We start from the raw sequence: 27,529 nt of genomic DNA on the forward strand, positions 1-27,529 counted from the left end.
CAGCAGTCATGCCTTGACGCCCTGACGACAATGGTACAGAGGTTAGCTGACCGGGTTGAAGGAGCCATGGCTGCCAGCTCCATGGTACCAGGAACAGGGGCTTCCGCCGCTGCTATAGCTCCCATCCAGATGCCGGTACCTTTATGGTATTCAGGAGATGCAAAACTATGTCGAGGGTTTTTGAACCAGTGCTACATTCGTTTTAACCTGCTTCCGCTTCAATTTCCGACAGACCGAATCAAGACCAGCTTTATCATCTCTTTACTGGACGGGAAGCCCTTGGCGTGGGCCTCCAATCTTTTGGAGTGTCAAGATTCTTGCCTGGACAACTTGGAGCAATTCGTCTCTGCCTTCAGAAGGATCTTTGATGAAGCCTCCCGCAAGTCCACTGCTGCCTCGGAGTTACTCCAGTTACGTCAGGGGAAGCGTCCATTGGCAGAATACGCTGTAGAATTCCAAACTCTCACCACTGAATTAAACTGGGGGAGCGACAGCCTGCACGGCATTTTTCTGGAGAGCCTCTCCCCTAAGCTCCAAGATGAATTGGCAGCCCGAGATCTCCCCGATGATCTGGACGCTCTGATTGACCTCGCAGGTCGTGTGGACCGTCGCATCCAGCGCCGGTTTCGAGAAAAAAAAACCGACTTTTAGGCTGGGACTAGTTGGACCTACTCCTCCACGCAGTGGGAATTCCCAGTCTGGTTCCCCAGAGACCCAGGACAGCGAGCCCATGCAGGTGGGTCGGGGGCATCTCTCCCAGGAAGAAAGAAGGAGACGTCGGACACTAGGCCTATGCCTGTACTGTGGTGGCAGAGGCCATTTCCTAGCGCAATGTAGTGAGCGTCCAGGAAACTCTCGGACCTAGGGACAGCCGGGGAGCTAACCCTAGGTCATACCGCTTCTGACTCCCCATGTCTTGTGCCAGTGACCCTAATCCTCCCGGAGGAGGAGTTCGACACACAAGCTCTGATTGACTCGGGAGCAGGGGGTAATTTCTAGAGATGTGAATCGTGTCCTCGATCGTCTTAACGATCGATTTCGGCTGGGAGGGGGAGGGAATCATATTGTTGCCGTTTAGGTGTGTAAAGTATCGTGAAAATCGTTAAAATCGTGAGCCGGCACACTAAAACCCCCTAAAACCCACCCCCGACCCTTTAAATTAAATTCCCCCACCCTCCCGAACCCCCCCCAAATGCTTTAAATTACCCTGGGGTCCAGCGGCGGTCCGTAGCTAAATCGGGGGAAGGGGGAGGGCAGGAAAACCGGCACACTAAAACCCCCGAAAACCCACCCCCGACCCTTTAAATTAAACCCCCCCCCAAATGCCTTAAATTACCCTGGGGTAGAGCGGCGGTCCGAAACGGCCTCCTGCTATTGAATCGCGTCGTCTTCAGCCGGCGCCATTTTGCAAAATGGCCGCCGCAAAATGGCGGCGGCCATAGACCAACACGATTCGACTGCTGAAGGTCGTTCCGGACCCCCGCTGGACTTTTGGCAAGTCTTGTGGGGGTCAGAAGGCCCCCCCGTATGGAAAATGGCACCGGCAGGAGATCGACTGCAGGAGGTCGTTCAGCGAGGGTTCCTGACCCCCGCTGAACGACCTCCTGCAGTCGATCTCCTGCCGGATTTACGATTTTTTGACGATAAATCGGGGGAATTGGTATTGTATCGTGGCCCTAACGGTTTTTGACGATTTAAAATATATCGGACGATATTTTAAATCGTCAAAAAACGATTCACATCCCTAGTAATTTCATTCTTCAGGAGCTGGTCCAACAACTCCGGATCAGGGTACAACCCCAAAGACCACCCCTCCACGTGTCCTCTATCCAGGGAAGAATACTTCCTGGAGTCATCACCACCCGCACCGAACCACTCATTCTTCGCACTGGCATCCTGCACCAGGAGGAGATCTCCTTCTTCATCTTAGAGCGGTCCATGCACCCGGTCATCTTGGGCCTACCCTGGCTTTGGAAGCACTCACCCGTGATTGCGTGGGATTCTCTTCAACTAGCATCCTGGGGGCCTGCGTGCCTTAATTCCTGCCTAGCCAAGGTTACTCTGCCATCGATTCCTCTCTGGACCACTACGCTGGGTTTGCCACCTTACTATCAGGATTATCATGATGTGTTCTCCAAGGAGAAGGCCGAGATCCTTCCGGAGCATCGCCCCTTTGACTGTGCGATTAATCTTCTCCCGGAAGCCACACCGCCACGAGGACGGGTCTACCCATTATCCCTCCCGGAGACTGAAGCCATGTCGGCATATATCCAGGAGAACCTAGATCGGGGGTTCATACGACCATCTACCTCCCCAGCCGGGGCAGGTTTCTTCTTCGTGGCGAAAAAAGACGGGTCCCTCCGACCCTGCATAGACTACCGGGGCTTGAATAGTATTACCCGGCGGGATCAGTATCCCCTGCCCTTGATCCCAGAACTCTTGGACTGACTACAGGGGGCCAGGATATTTACCAAGCTAGACCTTCGCGGGGTTTATAATCTTGTTAGAATTCGCCCAGGAGACGAGTGGAAGACCGCGTTCAACACTAGAGGCGGACATTATGAATACGGGGTTATGCCCTTCGGTCTCTGCAACACCCCAGCAGTATTCCAAAACCTCATGAATGAGGTTCTACGGGAAATGTTACACACATCAGTAATTGTTTATCTTGACGACGTACTAATTTACTCCAAAGCTCTACAGACACATCGCCAGGACGTTCGTCGAGTTTTACAGAAGTTACGTGACAATCGGCTTTACGCAAAGCTCAAGAAATGTTTATTTGAACAAGAATCGTTACCCTTTTTAGGGTATATTGTATCCTCTACGGGACTTCACATGGATCCTGAGAAGGTCGCTGCCATAAAGGATTGGCCCCAACCGGTGGGGGTGAAGTCGCTGCAGAGGTTTCTTGGGTTTGCCAACTTCTATCGGCAATTTATCCCACAGTACTCCCAGTTGGTGGCACCTTTGACAGCACTTACCAAGAAGGGATCAGACACAAGGAATTGGACTACGGCCGCCCTACAGTCCTTCCAGAAACTTAAAGAGGCATTTCTCCAGGATTCTTGCCTGTGGCACCCCGATCCCCAACGACAATTCATCGTGGAAGTGGATGCCTCCGATGTGGCTGTCGGGGCTGTTTTAAGTCAAGTATCCCGTGGGGGGAAGCTCCTGCCCTGTTCCTACTTCTCTCGGAAGTTCTCTTCGACAGAGAAGAACTACGGAATAGGGGATAAAGAGTTACTAGCCATTAAATTGGCATTCGAAGAGTGGCGCCAGTGGTTGGAGGGGGCTCAACAGCCGGTGATTGTCTATACAGACCACAAAAACCTGGAATACTTATGCCGTGCCCAACGTCTTAACCCCCAGCAGGCCAGGTGGTCTCTATTCTTCAGCCACTTTGATTTTCGTCTTCACTACCGGCCGGCCGATAAGAATGTTCGAGCGGACGCTCTGTCCCGTACCGCTGAAATGGAAGATTTACCAGACCCACCACAGTACATTCTTGATCCGGCCAAAGTGCTCCTCGCGGCTACCAACACGGTACCGACAGGGAAGACTGTGGTACCCCTCAGACTGCGGAAGAAAGTTCTCTCCTGGGCACACGACTCTCTGACAGCCGGTCACCCGCGAGTAGCCAGGACCCAAGAATTACTCTCAGAATATTACTGGTGGCCCCAATTTAAGAAAGATGTTCGCCTCTACGTTAACTCTTGCCCAACCTGTGCCCAACAGAAGACTCCTGTCGGTCGCCCCTGGGATCTTCTTCAGCCTCTGCCGATTCCCACGGAACCATGGACTCACTTATCCACGGACTTTATTGTAGATCTGCCTGCCTCAGAGGGGAAGACGGTGATTTGGGTTGTCATAGATAGATTCTCCAAGGTGGCCCATTTTGTGCCCCTCTCTAAACTACCTTCGGCGCCTGAATTGGCGAATTTGTTTACGCGACATATCTTTCGCCTTCATGGACTTCCTCTCCACATTGCCTCGGACAGGGGTTCTCAGTTTACGGCACGATATTGGCGAGCACTGTGTCAAAAGTTCAGGGTTCAGCTTGACTTCACCACCGCTTTCCATCCACAAGCTAATGGGCAAGTAGAATGGGTAAACCGGTCCTTGAAGACGTTCCTTCGTGCCTTTGTGGGAGACCTACAAGTTGACTGGGTGGCCTTGCTCCCGTGGGCAGAATTTTCCTTTAATCATCACAAGCACTCTTCCACTGGCAAGTCCCCCTTCTACACGGTGTATGGCAGACGCCTGCGACCTCCTTTACCGGTACCAGTAGATGTGCCTTCTCTCACCGTGCAAACCACTGCCTGACAGTTACACCAGATCTGGCATTCCACTCGGAAGAGACTCCAGCGTACGGCGGTTATCATGAAGAAAGTGGCCGATCGGTTGCGACGGCCAGCCCCAGTGTTCCTTCCTGGTGAGAAGGTATGGCTAAGTACTAAATACCTTCGTCTACGACTTCCTTCAATGAAGTTGGCCCCTAAGTACATTGGACCCTTCGCAGTTAAGGACAGGATTGGGGCTGTCTCCTACCGTCTTAACTTCCATGCACGCTCCGGATTCACAACGTCTTCCACGTTTCCTTGTTGAAACCCTTGGTCCTTTCCCCGTATCATAAAAAGGCACCCACACCAGCCACACCTATGGCACAGGAAGATGCCATCTATCAAGTTAAAGACGTGTTGGATGTACGGCATCATCGCAGGCGTTGGGAGTACCTTCTTTCCTGGGAAGGTTATGGTCCCGAAGAGAATTCCTGGGAACCCGCCGTAAATATTCTGGACAAAAACCTCCTCCATCAATTCCATTTGGATCACCCAAGTAAACCCAGTCCTCCTGGGAGGGGGCATAGGAGAGGGGGTACTGTTGCGGTTCCGGGCCATGCCCCGGTCCCTTCACCTACCTCGGGGGTGGCCCGGGCCATTTCGAGCCTTCCCCAGGGTGTTTGCAGCAGGCCCCGGGCCAGCAGGCCTTCCAGCGCGACTCTCCCTACTCGGGAGAGACGCTGACGCTCCGACGCGGCTGGCCCTGCCACATGACGCGCGCGGGGAGGAGCCCCATTTTAAGGGGCCAGCGCGGGAAATACCTCAGCTGAGCCGGGAATGACATCAGACGCCCTCAGGGTACAAGTACCCTGCAACTAGCTCTCTTCTGTGCCTTGCAACAAGGTTCCTGGTCTTCGGCCTGCTGTAGCTGTGTTCCTGGTTCTTCTCTTCGTCCTGCTTCTGCCTTGCCCTCCTTACTGGATTGCTTCTTTTGGACTTCGACCCCTGGATTGGCTTTGGACCGCTCGCTGGACTTTGACCCCTGGATTGGCTTTGGACCGCTCTCTGGACACCGACCCCTGGACTGGCTGTGGACCATTCTTTGGATTCAGACTCCTGGACCGACTTCTGGATACCAATGACCTGCTGGAGGCGCCAGCCGTCCGGAACCCACAACCTGCAGGAGGCGCCTGCATCCGGACCATCTTCCACTGTCGGGGAGTCGCCTAAGTCCCAGCGGCCGTGTCCCTATGGGCCCCTCCTGGGGGGACTTCGGCTTCCAGGGTGAATCTCCACAAGTCCCAGCGGCTGGACTCCTAAGGGCTCCTCCCAGGGGAGTACCAGTCTCCAGGGCGAAGAATCTTCGACTTCCGGGGTCCAACGCCTGCCTTCCTTCCAGTGGCTACAGAGTTCTTGGTCGCATAGGACTCCTCCGTGGTCCAGCGTCTCAAAGCACTCCGGCTTTCCGAACTGCCTCCTGGTTGGGACACTTGATGCAGAGCACACAGCACACCATCTTCTGTCCCAACCAGCCCAAGGGTCCACGAGTATAACATTAAAGGGGCTCTTAGGGAAGATAAGGCCATTGCAGAAAGACTAAATGAATTCTTTGCCTCCGTGTTTACTAATGAGGATGATGGGGAGGTACCAGTTCCAGAGATGGTTTTCAGGGGTGATGAGTCAGACGAGCTGAACCAAATCACTGTGAACCTGGAAGATGTAGTAGGCCAGATAGACAAACTAAAGAGTAGCAAATCACATGGACCAGATGGTATGCATCCTTGGGTTCAGAAGGAACTAAAAAATGAAATTTCTGATCTATTAGTTAAAATTTGTAACCTATCATTAAAATCATCTATTGTAATGAAGACTGGAGGGTGGCCAATGTAACCCCAATATTTAAAAAAGGCTCCAGGGGCGATCCGAGTAACTATAGACCAGTGAGCCTGACTTCAGTGCCTGGAAAAATAGTGGAAACTATTCTCAAGATCAAAATCGTAGCGCATATAGAAAGACATGATTTAATGGGACACAGTCAACATGGATTTACCCAAGAGAAGTCTTGCCTAACAAAACTGCTTCATTTTTTTGAAGGGGTTAATAAACATGTGGATAAAGTGAACCGGTAGATGTAGTGTATTTGGATTTTCAGAAGGCGTTTGACAAAGTCCCTCATGAGAGGCTTCTACGAAAACTAAAAAGTCATGGGATAGGAGGCGATGTCCTTTTGTGGATTACAAACTGGTTAAAAGACAGGAAACAGAGAGTAGGATTAAATGGTCAATTTTCTCAGTGGAAAAGGGTAAACAGTGGAGTGCCTCAGGGATCTGTACTTGGACCAGTGCTTTTCAATATATATATAAATGATCTGGAAAGGAATACGACGAGTGAGGTTATCAAATTTGCGGATGATAAAAAATTATTCAGAGTAGTTAAATCACAAGCAGACTGTGATACATTACAGGAGGACCTTGCAAGACTGGAAGATTGGGCATCCAAATGACAGATGAAATTTAATGTGGACAAGTGCAAGGTGTTGCATATAGGGAAAAATAACCCTTGCTGTAGTTACATGATGTTAGCTTCCATGTTAGGAGCTACCACCCAGGAAAAAGATCTAGGCATCATAGTGGATAATACTTTAAAATCGTCGGCTCAGTGTGCTACAGCAGTCAAAAAAGCAAATAGAATGTAGGAATTATTAGGAAGGGAATGGTTAATAGAACGGAAAATGTCATAATGCCTCTGTATCGCTCCATGGTGAGACCGCACCTTGAATACTGTGTACAATTCTGGTCGCCGCATCTCAAAAAAGATATAGTTGCGATGGAGAAGGTTCAGAGATGGGCAACCAAAATGATAAAGAGAATGGAACAGCTCCCCTATGAGGAAAGGCTGAAGAGGTTAGGGCTGTTCAGCTTGGAGAAGGGACGGCTGAGGGGGGATATGATAGAGGTCTTTAAGATTATGAGAGGTCTTGAACGAGTAGATGTGACTCGGTTATTTACACTTTCAAATAATAGAAGGACTAGGGGGCATTCCATGAAGTTAGCAAGAAGCACATTTAAGACTAATCGGAGAAAATTCTTTTTCACTCAATGCACAATAAAGCTCTGGAATTTGTTGCCAGATGATGTGGTTAGTGCAGTTAGTGTAGCTGGGTTCAAAAAAGGTTTGGATAAGTTCTTGGAGGAGAAATCCATTAATGGCTATTAATCAATTATACTTAGGGAATAGCCACAGCTATTAATTGCATCAGTAGCATGGGTTCTTCTTAGTGTTTGGGTAATTGCCAGGATCTTGTGGCCTGGTTTTGGCCTCTGTTGGAAACAGGATGCTGGGCTTGATGGACCCTTGGTCTGACCCAGCATGGCAATTTCTTATCTTCTTACACTCAGACTTGCTCTGAGTGAAATCACCTTACACAGACCTCCTCCCCAGACCACCCCTGCAAAGAAAGTGTGTGGCACGCTGCGTGGTTAATGTATATATATGGTGGTGGGTCATCAGGAACAGTATCACAGAGTATTGAGTGAGAGCGGCAATTCGCTGCATTAGAAAAATGCTTAGCGCTCATAGGTTGCATTCTGGTTTCTTTGCCAACCTGTCTGACCCACTCTATGACAGGGCTGTGAAGTCACTAATGACTCACAGGAAAGGGCTGGTTTTTTGCTATGGATACACCCACATGGCGTTCACCTATTTCAAACGGCCACTAAGAAATCACTGTGAGCGAGCCAAAAGGATAAAACTAATGATATGTTTGTATTCGTGGGGGATTGCGATACGTTTCGCGAACCCACGAATAAAACGAATATGGACCTATACGTTGCGGATTGCCAATGTGTTGCAAACGAATGCACACCCCTATTTAATAGCATGTATTTTAGTTCTATTTTTTCTTTACAACCAAATGTTGTGCCATAAGTCTTCGGATTTATTATTCTCAGAAAAATATTTCACCTTTTTGCAAACATTTGATTACCTGCTTGTTGACTGAGTAAAGTTTTATATTTGTATTTTAATCTATTAAGTTGGAACAAAATATCTGTTGAGCCCATATTAATATGTTGTTTGCAATTTTAATATTTCTATTTCTAGCAACAAAGTCTCAGTTTTCCGGGCTTTATGATAATGAGCCGCGAATATAATGATTGTACCTCTAATGGATGCTTTAAATGAATCCCATATTGGGATACAGAAAGGGCATTAGTTTAATTGATAATAAAATATTTCATAATGGAGTCACAAAGCTGAGCTTGCAAGGATAGAACCTTCAATAATGCAGAAATGAATCACCAAACAGAAGATCTGTAATGTGGAGTTAATATTGAGAGAGACAATGTAATTGCAGCATAGTCTAAAATTAATATAAGCACAAGTTCCATGATAGAAATCTCAGGCATAGGAGACTTAGAGATTAAAAAAATAATATATACGAGAATAGGTCTTATGTGGGGAAGAAAAGAAAGTGTAATATTTCACTGTAGGATGTAAGACCCACCCAGGGTCAATGAGGCCAATTTCTACTTGCAAGTCTTTAAGAACATTGGGGCTGATGCAAAAAAAAGCACAGAAAGCGGGCGCTAAAAAGCCAGCGCCTGCTTTCTTAATGTGCACATGGTGCCTGCAAAGACGGTGCCATGCTATATTATAATTAGGGGGGGTCGTGTTAGCAAGGAGGCGCTAGAGTTGCTTGCTTGATGCTAGCGCCTCTTTGCTAACGCGACCCCGCGGTTACCGGCGGTGTGCCGGTTATGAACACCAATGCTGATAAACTCGGCGTCGGTTTTCATAACTGCAGTCCACCAGTTATGAAAACCGATGCCGAGTTTATTGGTGTTGATTTTCATAACGCAGCCGGCGATTTATGAAAACTGACGCCGAGCATGTTGGCGTCTGTCTTCAATGCACATTTATTTTTTTGCAATTGGAGTGAATGAGTAATAGCCTCATTCACATGCATTTGCATGTGATGAGTGCTATCCCATTCACTCTGTCGGACGCACGTTAAATAGGTGCTAATCCCCTATTGCATTAGGGAGTGGATTAGCGCCTATGTAACCCGTGTCCGACTGTGGGTTATACACTGCACTTAGCTGAGCTCACTGTATTGCATTGAGTGTTTTGGTTCTGGCTGGCTTGAAAATGGATTGTCTATCTAATGTTAAATCCAATGGTTGATTGAAATCACATCTTAGGATAAGAGGAGTATTACCACACTCTAGCAGTTTAGATGCCAGTACTTTGACAAAGTCTGGATTGTTTACATTTGGAGCATAGATATTTAGCAACAAGAGTCTAACATGATTTATAAGAATTTCTAATTTAACTCATCTGCCCACTGTGTCTGATTCTTTTGATAAAATACGGACATTCAGAGGTTTCCTAAAAAGTATTACCACACTACTCTTTTTCTTTATAGAACAGAAAAACAGCTTCCACCAATCCATTTTACTTTTAATTTTAAGACTTCACTCCCAGACAAATGTGATTCCTGAAGCATAATTAAGTCTGCTTTGGATTTTTTAGCATCATCAAGTATCTTTTTCCATTTGATCAGATGGTTAAGACTATTTACATTACAGCTGAGACCTTCAGAGAAACAGAGTTTCTGGTCATATTAAAAGTACTAGCCCAAAAATTAATTGGGAGCAGTATTCAAATGTTGCACTTAGAGGTGGATCCATGTCCTGGAGCAGTGTAGAATGGCTCCCTGGTAGGGACCAGGAAGCACCTGCCCCCAGGGGGCAGAGCACTGGAGGAGACAGAGGCTAGGATGAGCTTCACCACTAGAAGCCCGCAGTCCCTCTGGGTGGAGCCCGTAGGGACCCGGGCTGCTTGGACTTAGATTGGCTTCGCAGGGTCTCCTAGAGAGGTAGTAGAGAGGCATGCCCACGAGCGGCAAGGGAATGTGGTCGGTCACTAGATTGTAAGTCTGGAGAACCAAGGAAGGCCAGTACAGCATAGGCAATGACAAGGCAAGGGACAAAGCCAGAATCAGGAGACGTGGTCAATGGCAGCCGGGGTCAGAATCCGAGGATCAGTCCGAGGAGTAGTCAATGAAGCAAGGGTGAGGTTCCAGAGGTCAGACAAGGTCACAAGGCAGTCAGAGATCAGGATCCAGGCAGCGAGCAGAATGATCAAGGAACAGGCCGAGGTCAGTACCAGACTGACAGTCGAGGGTACTACCTGGGGAGACAGGACAGACAGACGCTGGAACAGATGGAAGCTGGAACAGAAGGATGCTGGACAAGGCTGGAACAGTAGGATACTGGAACAGTAGGACGCTGGAACAAGACTGGAACAAGACTGTGAATGCGGAGGCAAACTAGTACACTTACAGTGCCGACCCAATTGCCAAGGCAAGGAAGTGCAGGCAGGGACTTCTTTATATCATACATTTAATCAAGGTGCGCTGTGGAGCTAGGACCTGCCCCATGCCCTACAAGAGGCTGGGCGGTACGCGCATGCACATGTAGGGGCGTGGCTAACGCCACTGAGGATGCCGAACTCCGGCATGAGGTCTGGTGCGCAGTGGAAGGCCTGGCGACTGCCGCCGCGGGACACAGAGGCCTGGAGGTGCTGGTGGCTGCCACTGGGGAGGCCAACCTGTGACCTGCAGAGGAGCTAATGAGGTGATCAGGCCCATACGCGGGCTGGGTGCGGACGAGGTGTGCAACAGTACCCCCCCTTCTTGGCCTCCCTCTACGCGGCCATGGCTTTTCATGATAGGTCCTGTGGAAAGTCCTGAGGAGATCTTTATCAAGAATGTTATGGGATGGTTCCCATGAGTTCTCCTTGGCCCCATAACCCTCCCAGGCTAAGAGGTATTTCCATCTGCCTCGACGTCGACGGACGTCGAGGACCTCTCTTACCTGGAGTGACGAATCTGGTTCGGTAGAGATCCACGGAGGTGAAGGATCTCTGCAAGAGGGTCAGGAGAGGACCAAAGGCTTCAAAAGGGAGACATGGAATGTGTTCTGGATGCCCATGGCACAAGGTAGCTGCAGTTGATAAGACACAGCTCCCAATCTTCAAAGAACTGGAAATGGGCCGATATACATGGGAGCCAGGCGATGAGAAGGGAGTCTCAACCTTGTGTTGGGTGCTTAACCACACCTTCTGACCAGAACGGAAGAGTGGAGCGGGTCGTCTATGGGCATCAGAAGTGCGCTTGGAGTGCTCAGCGGCCTGGGTAAGGCGTGCTTTGACTTGATTCCACACATGGCGAATGGTGTGGGCTATGAATTGCGTGGCTGGAGAGGGAACAGTCAGAGGAACTGGAAGTGGTAACCGAGGTTGCGCCTGAGTACCACAGAGAACGGAGATACATCAGTTGCAGCAGAAACGTGGGTATTATGCGACAACTCAGCCCAGATCGGACCAGTTGGCCTGCTGGTCATTCACGTAGGAATGAAGGAATGTTTTCAAGGTCTGGTTGGTCCTTTCAGTTTGACCATTGGCCTGTGGGTGATAGGCTGACGTGAAATTCAAGGCAATGTTGAACATTTTGCATAAACAGCGCCAGTACCTGGCGGCAAACTGTGGTCCTCGGTTGGATATGATTTCCTTTGGGAGTCCATGGAGACAGAAAATATGTTTCAGGAACAACTTGACTAATTCTGGGGCCGATGGAATCCACGACAGAAGCGTGGGTCCCTATTGTATCGAGGAGGTGTAGGGAGCGCCAATGATGCTTTGGGTAGCATACAGGCCGATAGGCCCATGGGATTGGCCAGAGCTAATTCTCGCAGCTGGGAATGAAGCTCTTCCACCGAAGAGGCTAGCGATTCCAAAGCTTGATGATGTTCTTTCACTGTGGCGGCCAAACCCGGTAGGGCCCTGGAGGCTGGGACTCCGCCGAGTCCATGGCCTTGGCAACCTGCTGCGCTTGGAGGTGGACCCATGTCCTGGAGCAGTGTAGAATGGCTCCCTGGTAGGGACCAGGAAGCACCTGCCCCCAGGGGGTAGAGCACTGGAGGAGACATAGGCTAGGATGAGCTTCACCACTGGGAGCCCGCGGTTCCCCCCCCCGGGTGGAGCCCGTAGGGACCCGGGTCGCTTGGACTTAGGTGGGCCTCGCAGGGTCTCCTGGAGAGGTAGTAGAGAGGTGTGCCCATGAGCAGCAAGGGAGTGAAGTGACTCATTTTCGAAAAGCCCATCGGGCTTGTCTAGGATTCAAGAGTTGAGCTTCTTTAAGGTGCTCAAGATTGTTATGGTCGGTGAAAATGATAAATTTATGTTGTGCCCCTTCCAACCAGGGGCGCCACTCTTGGAGCATCAACTTGACAGCTAGAAGTTCTCGATCTCCAACAGTGTAGTGCTGCTCTGTAGGAGAGAACTTGTGTGAGAAGAATGAACAAGGTATCAATTTACCCTTCAGAGAAAACTGACTTAAGATGGCTCCTGCTCCGATTCCAGAGGTGTCGACTTCGATGACGCATGGGCGTCTTGGGTCTGGATGCTGGGGTCAGAATCCGAGGATCAGTCCGAGGAGTAGTCAATGAAGCAAGGGTGAAGTTCCAGAGGTCAGACAAGGTCACAAGGCAGTCAGAGGTCAGGATCCAGGCAGCGAGCAGAAAAGGTCAAGGAACAGGCCGAGGTCAGTACCAGAAAGACAGTCCGAGGGTACTACCTGGGGAGACAGGACAGACAGACGCTGGAACAGAAAGATGCTGGACAAGACTGGAACAGTAGAACACTGGAACAGTAGGATGCTGGAACAAGGCTGGAACAAGACTGTGAATGCAGAGGCAAACTAGTACACTTACAGTGCCAACCCGATTGCCAAGGCAAGGAAGTGCAGGCAGGGACTTCCTTATATCGTACATTCAATCAGGGCGTGCCGCAAAGCTAGGACCCGCACCTGGCCCTTCAAGAGGCTGGGTGGTCTGCGCGCTTGTACATGGGGGCATGACCAATGCCACTGAGGATGCCGAACTCTGACGTGAGGCCTGGTGCGCAGTGGAAGGCCCGGCGACCACTGCCGCAGGGCGCCAAGGCCTGGAGGTGCTCACAACTGCCGCTGGGGAGGCTGACCTGTGACCTGCAGGGGAGCTAACGAGGTGAGCAGGCCCGTGCATGGGCCGGGCGTGGACGGGGCATGCAACATCAAACAGAAAGAGAGTGAGGACAATAGGCAACAAAGAAAGGGAAACAATGCAGTAGAGAATGCAATGTAAAAAAATAACTTCCTTCTAGGAAGAGAAACAAAATCACTCACCCAAACAGGTCTATGTAGAATAGAGCAAGAAGACCTATGGAGTTGCAAAACCACTACATATGGCAGTATAAAGGCCACATGTAGTTTTATCATAGTATTTTATAACCCGCGCTTATGGGGGTAGATTTTCAAACCGCGCAATTTGGCCTACTTTTGCTGGCGCATCAGGCGCAAGCAAAAGTACGCTGGATTTTAGTAGATACGCGCGGAGCCGCGCGTATCTGCTAAAATCCGGGATCGGCACACGCAAGGCTATGGATTCTGTATAGCCGGCACGCGCCGAGCCGCGCAGCCTACCTCCGTTCCCTCCGAGGCCACTCCGAAATCGGAGCGGCCTCGGAGGGAACTTTCTTTTGCCCTCCCCTCACCTCCCCCTCCCTTCCCCTACCTAACCCACCCGCCCGGCCCTGTCTAAACCCCATCCTTACCTTTGTCGGGGGATTTACGCCTCCCGGAGGGAGGCGTAAAGCCCCACGCGCCAACGGGCCTGGGGGCGGGTCCGGAGGGCACAGCCACACCCCCGGACCGCCCCGGGCCGTAGCCACGCCCCCGGGCCCGCCCCCGGAACGCTCCCGACACGCCCCGAAAACGCTGCGCGGTTCGGGCCCCGCCCCCGACACGCCCCCGACATGCCCCCCTCAGAAAACCCCGAGACTTACGCGAGTCCCGGGGCTCTGCGCGCGCCGGTAGGCCTATGTAAAATAGGCTCACCGGCACGCAGGGCCCTGCTCGCCTAAATCCGCCCGGATTTGGGCGGATTTAGGCGAGCAGGGCTCTTAAAATCCACCCCATGATATTTGAATGTTTTATAAAATACATGTATCTTAATCCCACTATATGCATATGTAGGCTTATGCGCACATACATGCAATACATTAAAATAATTTATGTCAATACATTGAATGCATGTATTTTTCCAGCTATTTTAAAAATATATGTGCGTATATTTTACACATAAAATTAAAGTAGGATTTACTCGCATAAATCACAATTTACTCACTTAAGTTGGCCAATTTTAAAACATGTGTGCGGAAATGAAATTAAACAGTTTACCAATTATTCCACCAGTTCACCCACCAGTTCACCCAGACCTTCCTACTTCAGCCTCAATTGCCCTCAGATTACCCAGACCTCCCATCCAGTCAGTACTATACAATAAACATATTTAAATTCATTTATGCCAGATAAATAGCAAGTGTAAAAATATGCAAGTAAGTTGGAAAATGTACACGTGTGTCTTTTAAAATAGCAAGAACATAAGAACATAAGAAAATGCCATGCTGGGTCAGACCAAGGGTCCATCAAGCCCAGCATCCTGCTTCCAACAGTGGCCAATCCAGGCCATAAGAACCTGGCAAGTACCCAAAAACTAAGTCTGTTCCATGTTACTGTTGCTAGTAATAGCAGTGGAAATTTTCTAAGTCAACTTAATTAATAGCAGGTAATGGACTTCTCCTCCAAGAACTTATCCAATCCTTTTTTAAACACAGTTACACTAACTGCACTAACCACATCCTCTGGCAACAAATTCCAGAATTTAATTGTGCATTGGAACTGTTGGCCCCGTCCTGAAATGCCTCTAGTCAGCCCCCTTTTTCCCACATATATATGTGCGTGCAAAAGTGAAAATATGCATGTATTTTTTACTTTTATAAAATACGGAGTAAGAGAGTAGATGCTAATTATATGCGAAATATTTGGAAAATTCACTTTCATCTGACAGTGCTGAAGACTGCTGTTTTATAGCAGAAGTGGATATGCTAACTTCTTTATGAAGTTAGCATATGTGGACTTTGTAATGTGGACTTTGTAATTATCTCTACTCCAGTAAATAAACTGGACTTTGTTGGAAGTGTCATCTCTGCCGTCAGCCTAAATTCTAGAAGTTGGTCTCTCCATGAGGAGATTATAGTGATATCCCTTAAAGAAGCAGCTTGGATCTGTGTGAAAAAGTAAGCTGTGACATTCACAGAAAGGCAAGGTCAGCATTTACTATTGAAGCCTTCATCCTGCTGATCTACTGTACCATATGTTGGACTACAGACTAATTTGAACCCAGAGCCTCTGTATATGGACTCTACTACAAACAGGGGTTACAAAAGAATTTTAAACTTCTATTTCTATAACAGGCACCTTCTTCTGCTAGCTGTTTTAACTTTGGATTATAGGACCGGCAAGAACTGGGCTGCTTCTACTCCTATATTTACATGTTGCTTATGTCAGGGGTGCTCAACCCTGTCCATGGTTCCCCTCTGCCAGTCAGGATTTTATGATATTCCTAATGAATATGCATGAGAAATATTTGCATACATAAGAGATATCCTGAAAACCCAATTTGCTGGGGGTGGGGATCCCAAAGGACTGGTTCGAGGCCCCTGGCTTATGTGCACTGCACAATGCACTCCAGTATATCTGTACAAATAGGTTACCTGAATTGCTCTAAATCTATGCTTTTTCCTAATCTCTCTCTCTCCCATTCACTGATTCAAAGATTACTTTTGGCTTTTTGCAGCAAAATTATATCAGTTAACCAGGATTTGCAAATAATTCTTGACCCAACTTGATGAGCCAGGATGAAAACAGGTCAAGCAAATTTGGATATCATCTAAATTGTGACAGGATAAGGAATTGTGACTCAGATAATCTGAGCTGCAACAATTTCACACACACGCACAGACACACAGACACACACACAAAACACATAGTTCACAAATGCCTTAGATTAAATCCAAACCCCTTTTACATTCATATGAAGATCAAAAACAAAATGATACATGAAACTTGAGATAAGGTTAATGTCCATACTTACCTACAGCAATTCCTGGATCAGAATTTGCTGTCTGCAAAAGTTCTTTGCCCTGATGACGAATGACCCAATTAGGATCAATTTGAGCTGTGCCTTTTGGATCCAGAGCGACCATTTGGAATTTTCTGAAGTCAGTTTCACTAATAGCCTTGTTCTCGGGACATACATCATAGATATCAGGAATACTATCATTGTCAAAATCATCTTTGCATGCATCTCCTCGCCCATCACCTTCAAAAAAGAAAATTATTCAGAGTTATCTTATTTTTTTATTTTATTTCATAGAGGTCATTCTTTGGGCTTGATTTTCAAAACAACTTATGTGCATAAAACCCTGTCAAGGTCCAGCTGTGTGTAAATGTATGCATATAATTCAGTTTCACATGTACTTTTATGCACATTGAGAAGAGGCATTCTGGAAGTGGAGAGGACTCTGACTTTGTTTCATACATTTTTATTTTAAAAATTAAGGGCCTGATTTTCAAAAGCAATTACATGCTTAAAACTGGGCTTTATATGTGTAAATGCACTTTACTCGTGTAAGTAGGCTTTTGAAAATTGCTACAATATAAGCCTTAAATTGTCAATAAGTTTTAACCTTGTTAAGTGCACTTAATGAGGGTAAATGGCTTTTGCTATGATAGAATGTTACATTTACATGCTTAATGCTTTTGAAACATCATCTGAATGCAATCACTACCCTTACGAGAAACATGGGGTAACCTACACGGCGTGGCAGATACTACCATAAGAAGCTTGCCGGGCACAAGTTCACCCACACAAGTTATACTTTCAGAAGAGCTAGTGTAACTTTGTGCTAGTTAATCTGTGCACATACCAGGTCAATTATCTGCAAATTTTCAAACTGAATTTATGCGCATATTTTATTTATTTATTTATTTATTTATTTAGGCATTTTATATATTGTTGTCTGAAAATTCAGAGTAAAGTCTGCACATAAAAGGTACTCACAGTTATAAAATTACCCTCTTTGCATAAAAGTACATTTTTCCGAGGTATATCAAATGCTTCAGCCTGCATGCATTCTGAATAGAATAACTGTATGGGTTTGAGTCACTTTCTATAGCAGTTTCATAGAAAAATTTCAGAATCATATCACATTTTAAGATGAATAATCTCATTGAAGACATAACTCACTCAAAATCAAGACTTAGTAAAGCCCTCTAGAAATACATCTAATCGTAGGAAATCCAATCCAGACTTCTGTCAAAAGCATTTGAGTGGTACACTGGAACATTACAGCACAAGAAAAAATACTTGAAGTCACAAGTGATTTGCAATGGGAGATAAAACATTTTGCCCAAGATCACAAGAAGTGTCAGTGGGAGAAACAGGATTTAAACCCTAAATGGAGTGGAATGGTAAATGTGAATTAGTTGTTTACACTTTCAAAAAATAAAAAGACTAGGGGAATTTACTAAGTAGCACATTTAAAAGAAATTGGAGAAAATACTTTTTCACTCAACACACAATTAAACTCTGGTATTCATTGCCAGAGGAGGTAGTAAAAGCAGTTATTGTAGCTGGGTTTAAAAAAGGTTTGTACAAGTTCATGGAGGAAAAGGCCATAAACCATTATTAACTAGGCAAACCAGAGGAAAGCCACTGCTTATCCCTGGGCATAAGCAAATTGGAATCTATCTACTATTTGGGATCCTGTCAGGTACTTGTGACCTGGATTACCCATTATTGGAAAAAGGATGCTGGGCTTGATGGACCCTTGGTCTGACCCAGTAGGACAGTTCTTATGTTCTTTGGTTCTCAGATCATTGCTGTAATCACTAGACCACTCTTTCTCCAGGATATAACAACATGCCACTCACGAAATAGGGAACACACACTCTTGGAGGAGATGATCATTGAGAACACCATATGAGAAGACATTGCAGAAGCTGCAAAGAGGTCTCCTTTATCAACTTGGTAAGAGCAATAACCTATATTTTATTATTCTTCTGTGCTCAAATCAAGAGCATGATCTAGGGGTGATCATATCTGATGACCTTAAGATGGCTAAACAGGTAGATAGAACAATGAAAGAAAACAGAAGGATGCTTGGGTGCATAGAGAGATGAGTAACAAGTAGGAAAAGGGAGGTGATATTGTCTCTGTATAAGTCTCTGGTGAGACATCATTAACATACAACTATTTATGTTAATAAACACAGTAACATAGACATGAAGGAAAATAAAAAGCATACTGCCCATCTAGTCTGCCCAAGTACATCTGATCAGCTTTATACTAGTTCCCTACTTCTCCCTCAGAGATCCTCTCTGCTCATCCTATGCTTTCTTGAATTCTGATACTGTTCTTGTCTCTACCACCTCCATAGGGAGGTTGTTTTAGGGCAGCTTGGCCTATCGCGGGATCTGGCTTCCCCCGGTGCGCGATAGCTGGCTTAAGAAAATTATTCCTTACCTGCTAATTTTCGTTCCTGTAATACCATGGATCATTCCAGACGGTGGGTTATGTTCCATGTCCAGCAGATGGAGTCAGAACACAAAATTCCCAGGGGAGGAACCATATAACCACGCCTCCCCTGTAACAGCTCTCAGTAAGTAGACTAACAAAGCCCAAAAGAGAGAGACTAAAAACAGAGGGATCAAAGAAGGAATTGAAATAACCGCTGAATTCTGAACAGTGAACTTGCGAACAGCAGTGTGTGAACAAAAAAGACGCGCAGTATTCGAAATACAGAGTAAAAGATTGTTAAGACAGGTAGGCAGGGATGTCCCACAAGCAAACCCCCAAACCAAGGGAGGGTGTCTGGAATGATCCATGGTATTACAGGAACGAAAATTAGCAGGTAAGGAATAATTTTCTTTTCCCTGTACATACCAGGATCATTCCAGACGGTGGGATGTACCAAAGCTTTCCCATCACGGGTGGGCTGCAGACAGCCCTGCTCGTATTACCTTGTCTCCAAGCTGACCACCCGACGGAGCACCGACGTCCAGGCGATAATGTCTCGCAAAAGTATGGATCGACTTCCAGGTGGCCGCCCTACAAATCTCCTGAGTGGAGACGGAGGAGCTCTCCGCCCAAGATGTCGCCTGGCCTCGAAGAGAATGAGCCTTGACAACCAGCGGAGGGGACTTACCTACGCCAAGGTACGCCGCTATGATCGCTCCCTTCAACCACCGTGCTATAGATTTTTTGGAGGCCATGCAACCCTTCCGGGGTCCGGACCAGAGGATAAACAGATGATCGGAGAGCTGAAAATCATTAGTCACCTCCAGATAGTGTATCAGAGACCGCCGTACATCCAGTCTACGCAGGTCTCCAGACTCAGAAGAGGCAAAAGATGGTAATTCCACCGATTGGTTGAGGTGGAATGCCGAAACCACTTTAGGGAGAAAAGAAGGAACTGTCCTCAGCAAAACCCCTTCAGGCGTGAAACGAAGGTATGGTTCATGACAGGATAGGGCCTGCAGCTCGGAAATACGTCTGGCTGAACTGATTGCCACGAGAAAAATGGTCTTGAGAGTGACGTCCTTGATGGTAGCCGAGCTTAGAGGTTCGAACGACGAACCACAGAGGACTCGGAGCACCAGATTCAGATTCCACGATGAACAAGGTGGGCGAATCGGATGCTTCAAGTGTTTCACTCCTTTAAGGAAACGGGAGACGTCCGGATGCGAGGACAGAAACTCCTTATTTCCACTGCGAAGAAAAAGCCCCCAAGGCCACCACCTGAACCCGAAGAGAATTGTAAGCAAGACCCAAATCCAAACCTGCCTGCAAGAAGGAAAGGACTTGTGGCACTGAGGCCTGCATGGGAAGAATGTCATTCGCTCCACACCAATTCTCAAAGATCTTCCAGACTCGAACATAGGTAACAGAGGTGGACATCTTACGTACTTTCAGTAGCGTTGAAATAACCGGCTCCGGATAACCGCGCCTCCTCAACTGATGCCTCTCAAAAGCCAGGCCGCAAGACAGAATCGATCTGCCTCCTTGAAAAATATTGGTCCCTGGCGTAGAAGACGTGGCAGCTGACCGAGACGAAGGTGACCCTCCTCCGTCAAATTGCGCAGATCCGCGAACCACGGTCGTCTGGGCCACTCTGGCGCCACAAGGATCACCGGCCCTTGGTGTGCCTCTATCCTGCGGATGACCTTGCCCACGAGGGGCCACGGTGGGAAACATATAGGAGACAGTGGCGCGGCCAGGGCAGGACCAGCGCGTCCATGCCCTCGGCGCTGCGCTCCCGCCTGTGGCTGAAGAAGCGGGCAGCCTTTGCATTTCCGGCGGTTGCCATTAGGTCTACGTGCGGTGTCCCCCATCGCCGTACTATTATCCGCATCGCCTGCTGCGAGAGCTCCCACTCTCCGGGATCCAAGTTTTGTCAGCTGAGAAAATCCACCTGTACGTTGTCCACTCCCGCTATATGCGAGGCCGCTAGTCGTCGGAGGTGAAGCTCTGCCCACTCCATCAATTTGTCGGTTTCCAGAGAGACCAACCGACTTCTCGTGCCTCCCTGGTGATTGATGTACGCCACTGTAGTCGCATTGTCCGATAGCACCATGACTGCTTGATGGCGTACTATGGGGAAGAAACCCTATAACGCCAGACGGACCGCCCTGGTCTCCAAGCAGTTGATGGGCCACTTCGACTGTTCCTCCGTCCATCGACCCTGGATTGAGCTGTCCCGACAGACCGCTCCCCAGCCTGTGAGGCTGGCGTCTGTGGTGATAATCACCCAATCTGGGTCCTCCAGCGACACCTCCTGAGCTAGGTGCCGCGGTTCCAGCCACCAATGGAGACTGATGAAGGTTCCTCTCGGAATCGGAAGGATTGCCTGAAAATCTCTCGACACTGGCTGCCACCGAAAGAGTAGGGATCTCTGCAGAGGCCTCAGATGCGCAAATGCCCAAGGAACCAGATCGATGGTCGAGGCCATGGTCCCCAGTACCTGCAGGTAGTCCCAGGCAGTGGGCATCTCGAGCGCCATAAATCCTTGAATCTGCTGATGCAGAGAATGAGCTCTGTCCGGATGCAGAAAAACCCTGGCATTCTTGGTGTCGAAGTGAGCTCCCAGAAAATCCAACGACTGGGATGGGACCAGGCTGCTCTTGTTGAAGTTGGCAATCCATCCCAGAGATTGGAGAAGTTGTACCACTCTGTCGACTGCGAGGATACACTGCGCTTGTAACTTTGCACGAATGAGCCAATCGTCTAGGTAAGGATGCACAAGGATGCCTTCCTTGCGCAAGGTTGCCGCCACTACCACCATGATCTTGGTGAAAACCCGTGGAGCTGAGGCCAGGCCAAAGGGAAGAGCGCGAAATTGGAAGTGTTGACCCAAAATTTTGAAGCGTAGGTAATGCTGATGAGCTTGACAAATTGGTATGTGGAGATACGCCTCCTTGAGATCCAACGAAGCCAAGAATTCTCCCGGATGAACTGCCGCTAACACTGAATGGAGTGTCTCCATGCAGAAACGAGGAACTCTGAGGGACCGGTTGACCTGCTTGAGGTCCAGGATAGGACGAAAAGTACCTTCCTTCTTGGGAACCACAAAGTAGATTGAATAATGCCCCAGGCCCAGTTCGGCGGCTGGCACCGGCACTATGGCCCCCAATTGAAGGAGACGATCGAGGGTCTGCCGCACGGCTCCCTGTTTGATTAAGGACCCGCAAGGGGAAAACAGGAACCAGTCCTGAGGAGCGCAAACAAAATCCAAAGCGTAACCGCGTCTTAGAATATCCAGAACACATTGATTCGACGTGATTTGGACCCACTCTTCGTGGAAGAGAGCAAGGCGACCCCCCAGTCGAGGGACCACCTCGCAGGTCCGTCTGGTATCATTGGGTAGATTTCGCGGATGTACCAGCACCCTGCGCTTCCTTACCCTGGCGGCGCCCACGAAAGGGCCGGTTCCAGGAGTGCGAACGAGAAGAGGGAGCCCGAGGTGGCTGTTGCCTCTGAGGATGCGCTCTCTGCTGGTTACGATAACGGTTTCTGGAGTAATTATATGATCTTGACGAACGGGGTCGATCTTCGGGCAACTTGTGCATCGCGTTCTCATTAAGGGACTTGATGATCTGATCCAAGTCTTCACCAAAAAGATACCTACCCTTAAAAGGAAGGGACCCCAAACGTGTCTTGGAAGAGGCATCAGCTGACCAATTGCGAAGCCAAAGGAGCCGACACGCTGAGACCGCCGCCACCATGGATCGGGCTGGGACCCTTAAAAGATCATATAAAGTATCCGCTCCATAGGCAACCACGGCTTCCAGTCTGTCCGCCTGGTGATCCTCAGCGTCTGGTAAGGACTGGGAGGTGAGAAGCTGCTGCACCCACCGAAGACCCGCTCGCTGTGCGAGGGAACTGCAGATAGCCGCCCGCATCCCTAAGGCCGAGACCTCAAAGATACGCTTGAGGTAAACATCCAGCTTCTGATCCTGCATATCCTTCAACGTCATCCCTCCAGTGACAGGAATAGTGGTATGCTTTGTGACCGCTGATACCGCAGAATCTATGGCGGGAACTTTGAGAATTTCCAAAAAATCAGCCGGCAGAGGATACAATTTTTCCATGGCTCTACCGACCCTAAGGTTGGCCTCCAGGGAATCCCATTCCCAAGTGATCAACTGCAAGATCTTGTGATGAGAGGGAAAAGACTTGGCTAGAGGCCGCAGTCCTGCTAGGAGGGGGTCCCCCTTCTTGAGAGCCGGGTCAGGCCCCACCGGTTCCGGAGGGGGATCAATATCCATTTCCTGGAGGATGTAGGGAATGAGGTCACCTAACTCCGCTGCTTGGAAGATGCGGAGGACCCTAGGGTCGTCGCCCTCCACCTGGGCCGCCAAGGTGGGGTCGTCCATGTCAGGGTCCTGGGATTGTCCTTCCCCCGACAAAATCTGTATTATCGATGGTGTCCCGGTAGGGCCACAAGATGTCCCCGCTCCCCCGCCTACTAAAGGGGGGCGAGCTGTCTCTGCTCTGAAGAAAAGCCCTGTGCATCAGGACTATGAATTCAGGGGAAAAGGCCTGGCATCCTGAGGGGTCACCCCCTGGGGGATCCCCCCTCTGCCTACCAGGATTAGACTCGGAGTAAGGGTCCAAAACGGGCCTAGAAGTGGGGAATGGATTATCCGTGTCCTCCTCAGAAAGCACGGCATCAGAATCTTGCAACAAAATGGCCGCCGTTCCCGCATTGAGAGGGAAACGGGGCCTGGCGCTTCCTTCCCACGCGGTCTGCAGCTCGAACGTCCTTGTTAGTAGCGGGCGCACATTCCCCCTCGGGGAAACAGCCTGAGCACAGAGCCTCTCCAGAAAATAATCCGGCCCTGTCGAAGCCCTCACAAGGCACCGCGGACTGCATCGCCACAGGGAGAGAGAGAGGGGAGGGAGGCTCTACAGGTGGCTCGCGCCTAAAATGAGTGCCGACCCGGCAACGGACGCTTGCCGCGATCCCCCACCGACCTGAAGAAGAACTGACGGGGAATTACCCTCCCGACAGCAGGTGGCCCCGGGGAATGGTGCTTCGCGGGGCCGCAGGTCGGGACGTCGGTCGCTCCCCAAAAGGGAGGGGGGAAAACCTGGGTCAGGACGGGGAGGCCGGCGCTACCGACTTTCACCTCAGAGAGCCGAACGGAGTTCAAAAAATTGCAGTCTTCTGCTGAAAAGGAAGATGAAACAAAAATACACTTACCCCAACTGAGCCCTCAGTGAGGAAAATGAGAAAAGAAAGAAAGAAAACAGGCAACAGCCTGTCAGCAAGTCACCAGGCTAGACAGCGATGAGCCAGCACCAGCGGAGAGCTCTCCCCCTGCTGTAAGAGGAGCCTTAGCAAAGTGACCTAAACTGTAAATTTAAAACTTCCTATTTTATTTTTTTTTTTAAACTTGATCCCCCTGAGGAGGTAGCCCTAAGCTAACAAGCTGGGGACCACAAGTCCCCTGCTCACATCTGCTGGAGTCAGAACGTTACTGAGAGCTGTTACAGGGGAGGCGTGGTTATATGGTTCCTCCCCTGGGAATTTTGTGTTCTGACTCCATCTGCTGGACATGGAACATAACCCACCATCTGGAATGATCCTGGTATGTACAGGGAACATGTTTTTTTTAGCTTCCAGTTCCTAGTCAAAGAAAAAAATAGGGACAGCAATGGCCTGAAGGGGAACCTCTGGGGCCGGGGCCATGGCATTAGGCCTGTGAGGCCACGGCCGGAAGAGAGCCATGCGGAGCAGCGGCAGAGCCCATCCTACCTATGTCTCTCACTTGCTCCCCTACATATAGGCTCTCTCTCTCTCTCTCACACACACACACACCCTCACACAGGTTCCCTCTCTCAAAAACATGCTCTCTCTCGCCCCTCAGGCTCGCAGTCTTACACACACACACGCACACACACACACAGACTAACTCTTACCGGGGCCTGTTCCATCTTCACAGTGAGTGGAGGCCATCATACTCACGGAGAAAATGAATCAGGCCCAGGTGTGCTGTGAGCAGAGGCTGTTCTGCTCGAGGCGAAGATGAAGCAGGCCCAGGTGTGCAGGAGTGTAAGCCGTACTGCTCATGGCATGCTAGGGCTTGCCAAATTCTGCACAGATTCTGCGTAACTGCACAGGAGGGGAATTCTGCACTCCGCAGTAGTGCAGAATTCCCACAGGACTAAAAACAGAAACAGCATACATGGGATAAGTAGTAGTACAGGGTGGCCCATAGAAAAGTAGCCCACCTCCAATACCAGTGTATTGGAGGCAGACTACTTTTCCATGGGCCATCCTGTAGTAGGGACCAGACAAACAAGGACAGAAAACAGGCTTCTGGGTACTGGAAGGCCACACAGGAAACAGAGATAAGAATCAGGCAGGAGGGCCACTGGAAGGCCACACAAAAGAAGGAACAAGGATCAGGCAGGAACATAAGAACATGCCACACTGGGTCAGACCAAGGGTCCATCAAGCCCAGCATCCTGTTTCCAACAGTGGCCAATCCAGGTCATAAGAACCTGGCAAGTACCCAAAAACTAGGTCTATTCCATGTTACTGTTGCTAGTAATAGCAGTGGCTATTTTCTAAGTCAACTTAATTAATAGCAGGTAATGGACTTCTCCTCCAAGAACTTATCCAATCCTTTTTTAAACACAGCTATACTAACTGCACTAACCACATCCTCTGGCAACAAATTCCAGAGTTTAATTGTGTGTTGAGTAAAAAAGAACTTTCTCCGATTAGTTTTAAATGTGCCACATGCTAACTTCATGGAGTATCCCCTAGTCTTTCTATTATCCGAAAAAGTAAATAACCGATTCACATCTACCCGTTCTAGACCTCTCATGATTTTAAACACCTCTATCATATCCCCCCTCAGCCTCTGGAGGGCCACTGGAAGGCCCACACAGGAACTAGGAAAACAGACAGGAACAAAGAGAGGTCAATAAGGCCTCTAATAAACCACACGGCAAGCAGGAATAAAGACAAAGCAGAATAAAGCACAAGGTGGGGGGGGGGGGGGGGTACAGCAAGGAGTAAGAGAGACTCAATGATGTGGCAGTTGGCTGTAAGTGAGGCAGACTTTTAAGCTGTGGCTGGGTTGCCACGTATGCCTTTGAGGCAAGCCTGCACAGCTCAAACTGCAGTCCACTGAGAGCCTCTGCAGGCAGGAAGGTCATACAGCAGCCAGGATTGTTACACGCTAGCATACTGAGCACACAAGTCCATAGTCTGGCCACATCTGGCCAAAGAGAATCAGCATTAGCTTTCCTATTCTCCATCAGCCTGCCCAACAAACATGTCTTCTCAATGGCAGGGGACATCATGATCTCTCATCATTCATGGCTGATGCCAGTCTTGATAGGAAAGTTGGTCTTTTTGAAAATCAATCTGCCTTTGCTGAGCTTGCTGAATATTCATGCAGGTGGCAAGATAATTGAAAGCACATTGGGAGTCTTACAATCACTCTACCTAGTGGTAATGTTCCTAATGTAATGCCCTGGGGGTCTTGTTGCCACTCTATCTAGCTGATGTACACCTGAGGTACCAAGCTGGGGGTATTACTGCCATTCTACATAATTCCTATGGATGGATGTACCACTTTGGGGGTCTTGCTTCTACTATTCCTAGCTGCTATGCTCCTGATCTACCACCCTGTAAATCCTGCTGCCACTCTATCTAGCTGCCATACTCCTGATGTATCATCGAGGGGATCCTGCTGCCAGTCTATCATGCTGCCATGCCCCTAATATACCACTTTGGCATCCTGCTTCCACTCTGCCTAGCTGCCATTCTCTTGATGTACCACCCTGGGGTTCCTGCTGCCCCTCTACCTAGCTGCTGTGCCCCTGATGTACCACCCTGGGGTCTTCGAGGAATGCCATCTATGCAGAATGGCAACCTTTCTGGGGGGTCCTACTGCCAATCTGCCTAGCTGCCATGCCCCTGATAAACCATCCAGGGGGTCCTGCTGCCACTCTACCTAGCTGCTAGCTCCTTTTTGTTTGTAACTTTATTGAATTTCTAAATATATATTCAAGATACACTTGATTTAAGTACAGTTTCAGCAAATTACAAAACAATATACTTGAGAAAAAAAAGAAAACTTTAACAAAGAAAAATCTACACATGGCCGATATAAACCGAGCCACATTAATGGGAGAGATAACAACAAAGACGTATAAAGAGGAAAAAATTCAGTTTGACATATTAACAGGTCCAAATCTCAACTTATCTCATTAACATTAGCCAGAATTGATTTAGTTTGAAGAAAACTTTCTAAATGTATTGGGTCAAAAAAGACATAATTAGCACCTGCATATTTAATTAATCACTTGCATGGGAATTTTAGCAAAAAGGAAGCATCTAATGCCAAACTCTCTTTTTTTTTTTTTTTTTTTAACAAGGAAAAGCTTTCTATGAATTTGTGGCTCCCTAACTACTTCAGGGAAGATAGAAATATTATGCTTCAAGTATTTCAAATCTTTAGACCGGAAAAACAATTTCAGAGTCCATTGCTTAGCAAATTCCCTTGCATAAACAACAAGAAGAATTGCCCTGTCTTTAATCTCTGAATCAGAATTTTCCAAAAAACCAGAAAGATCTAACAATGGATCATTATTTAGAAACATCTTCATTTTTTTTTCAAGAGAATCTTTACTTTTAACATCAGGTAGATAATAGAATGTAGTTATAGATGGTATCATTTCTTTTGAGACCTTTAAGACATCAACAAACAATCTATTCAATAT

General features: G+C 48.4%; 1 protein-coding gene across 1 annotated transcript in view; it reads right to left on the minus strand.

Annotated features, from left to right (window-relative positions):
* The window catches only part of THBS2 (thrombospondin 2), a gene marked incomplete in the record, with an annotated part of 874,147 nt that overhangs the window by 210,623 nt on the left and 635,995 nt on the right, over nucleotides 1-27,529 (minus strand). Inside the window, 1 exon segment of the mRNA XM_029594286.1 lies at nucleotides 16,319-16,546. Coding sequence (XP_029450146.1) covers nucleotides 16,319-16,546 — 228 coding nt within the window.

The sequence above is a fragment of the Rhinatrema bivittatum genome, chromosome 3, assembly GCF_901001135.1.
Source record: "Rhinatrema bivittatum chromosome 3, aRhiBiv1.1, whole genome shotgun sequence".
Taxonomy (NCBI): domain Eukaryota; kingdom Metazoa; phylum Chordata; class Amphibia; order Gymnophiona; family Rhinatrematidae; genus Rhinatrema; species Rhinatrema bivittatum.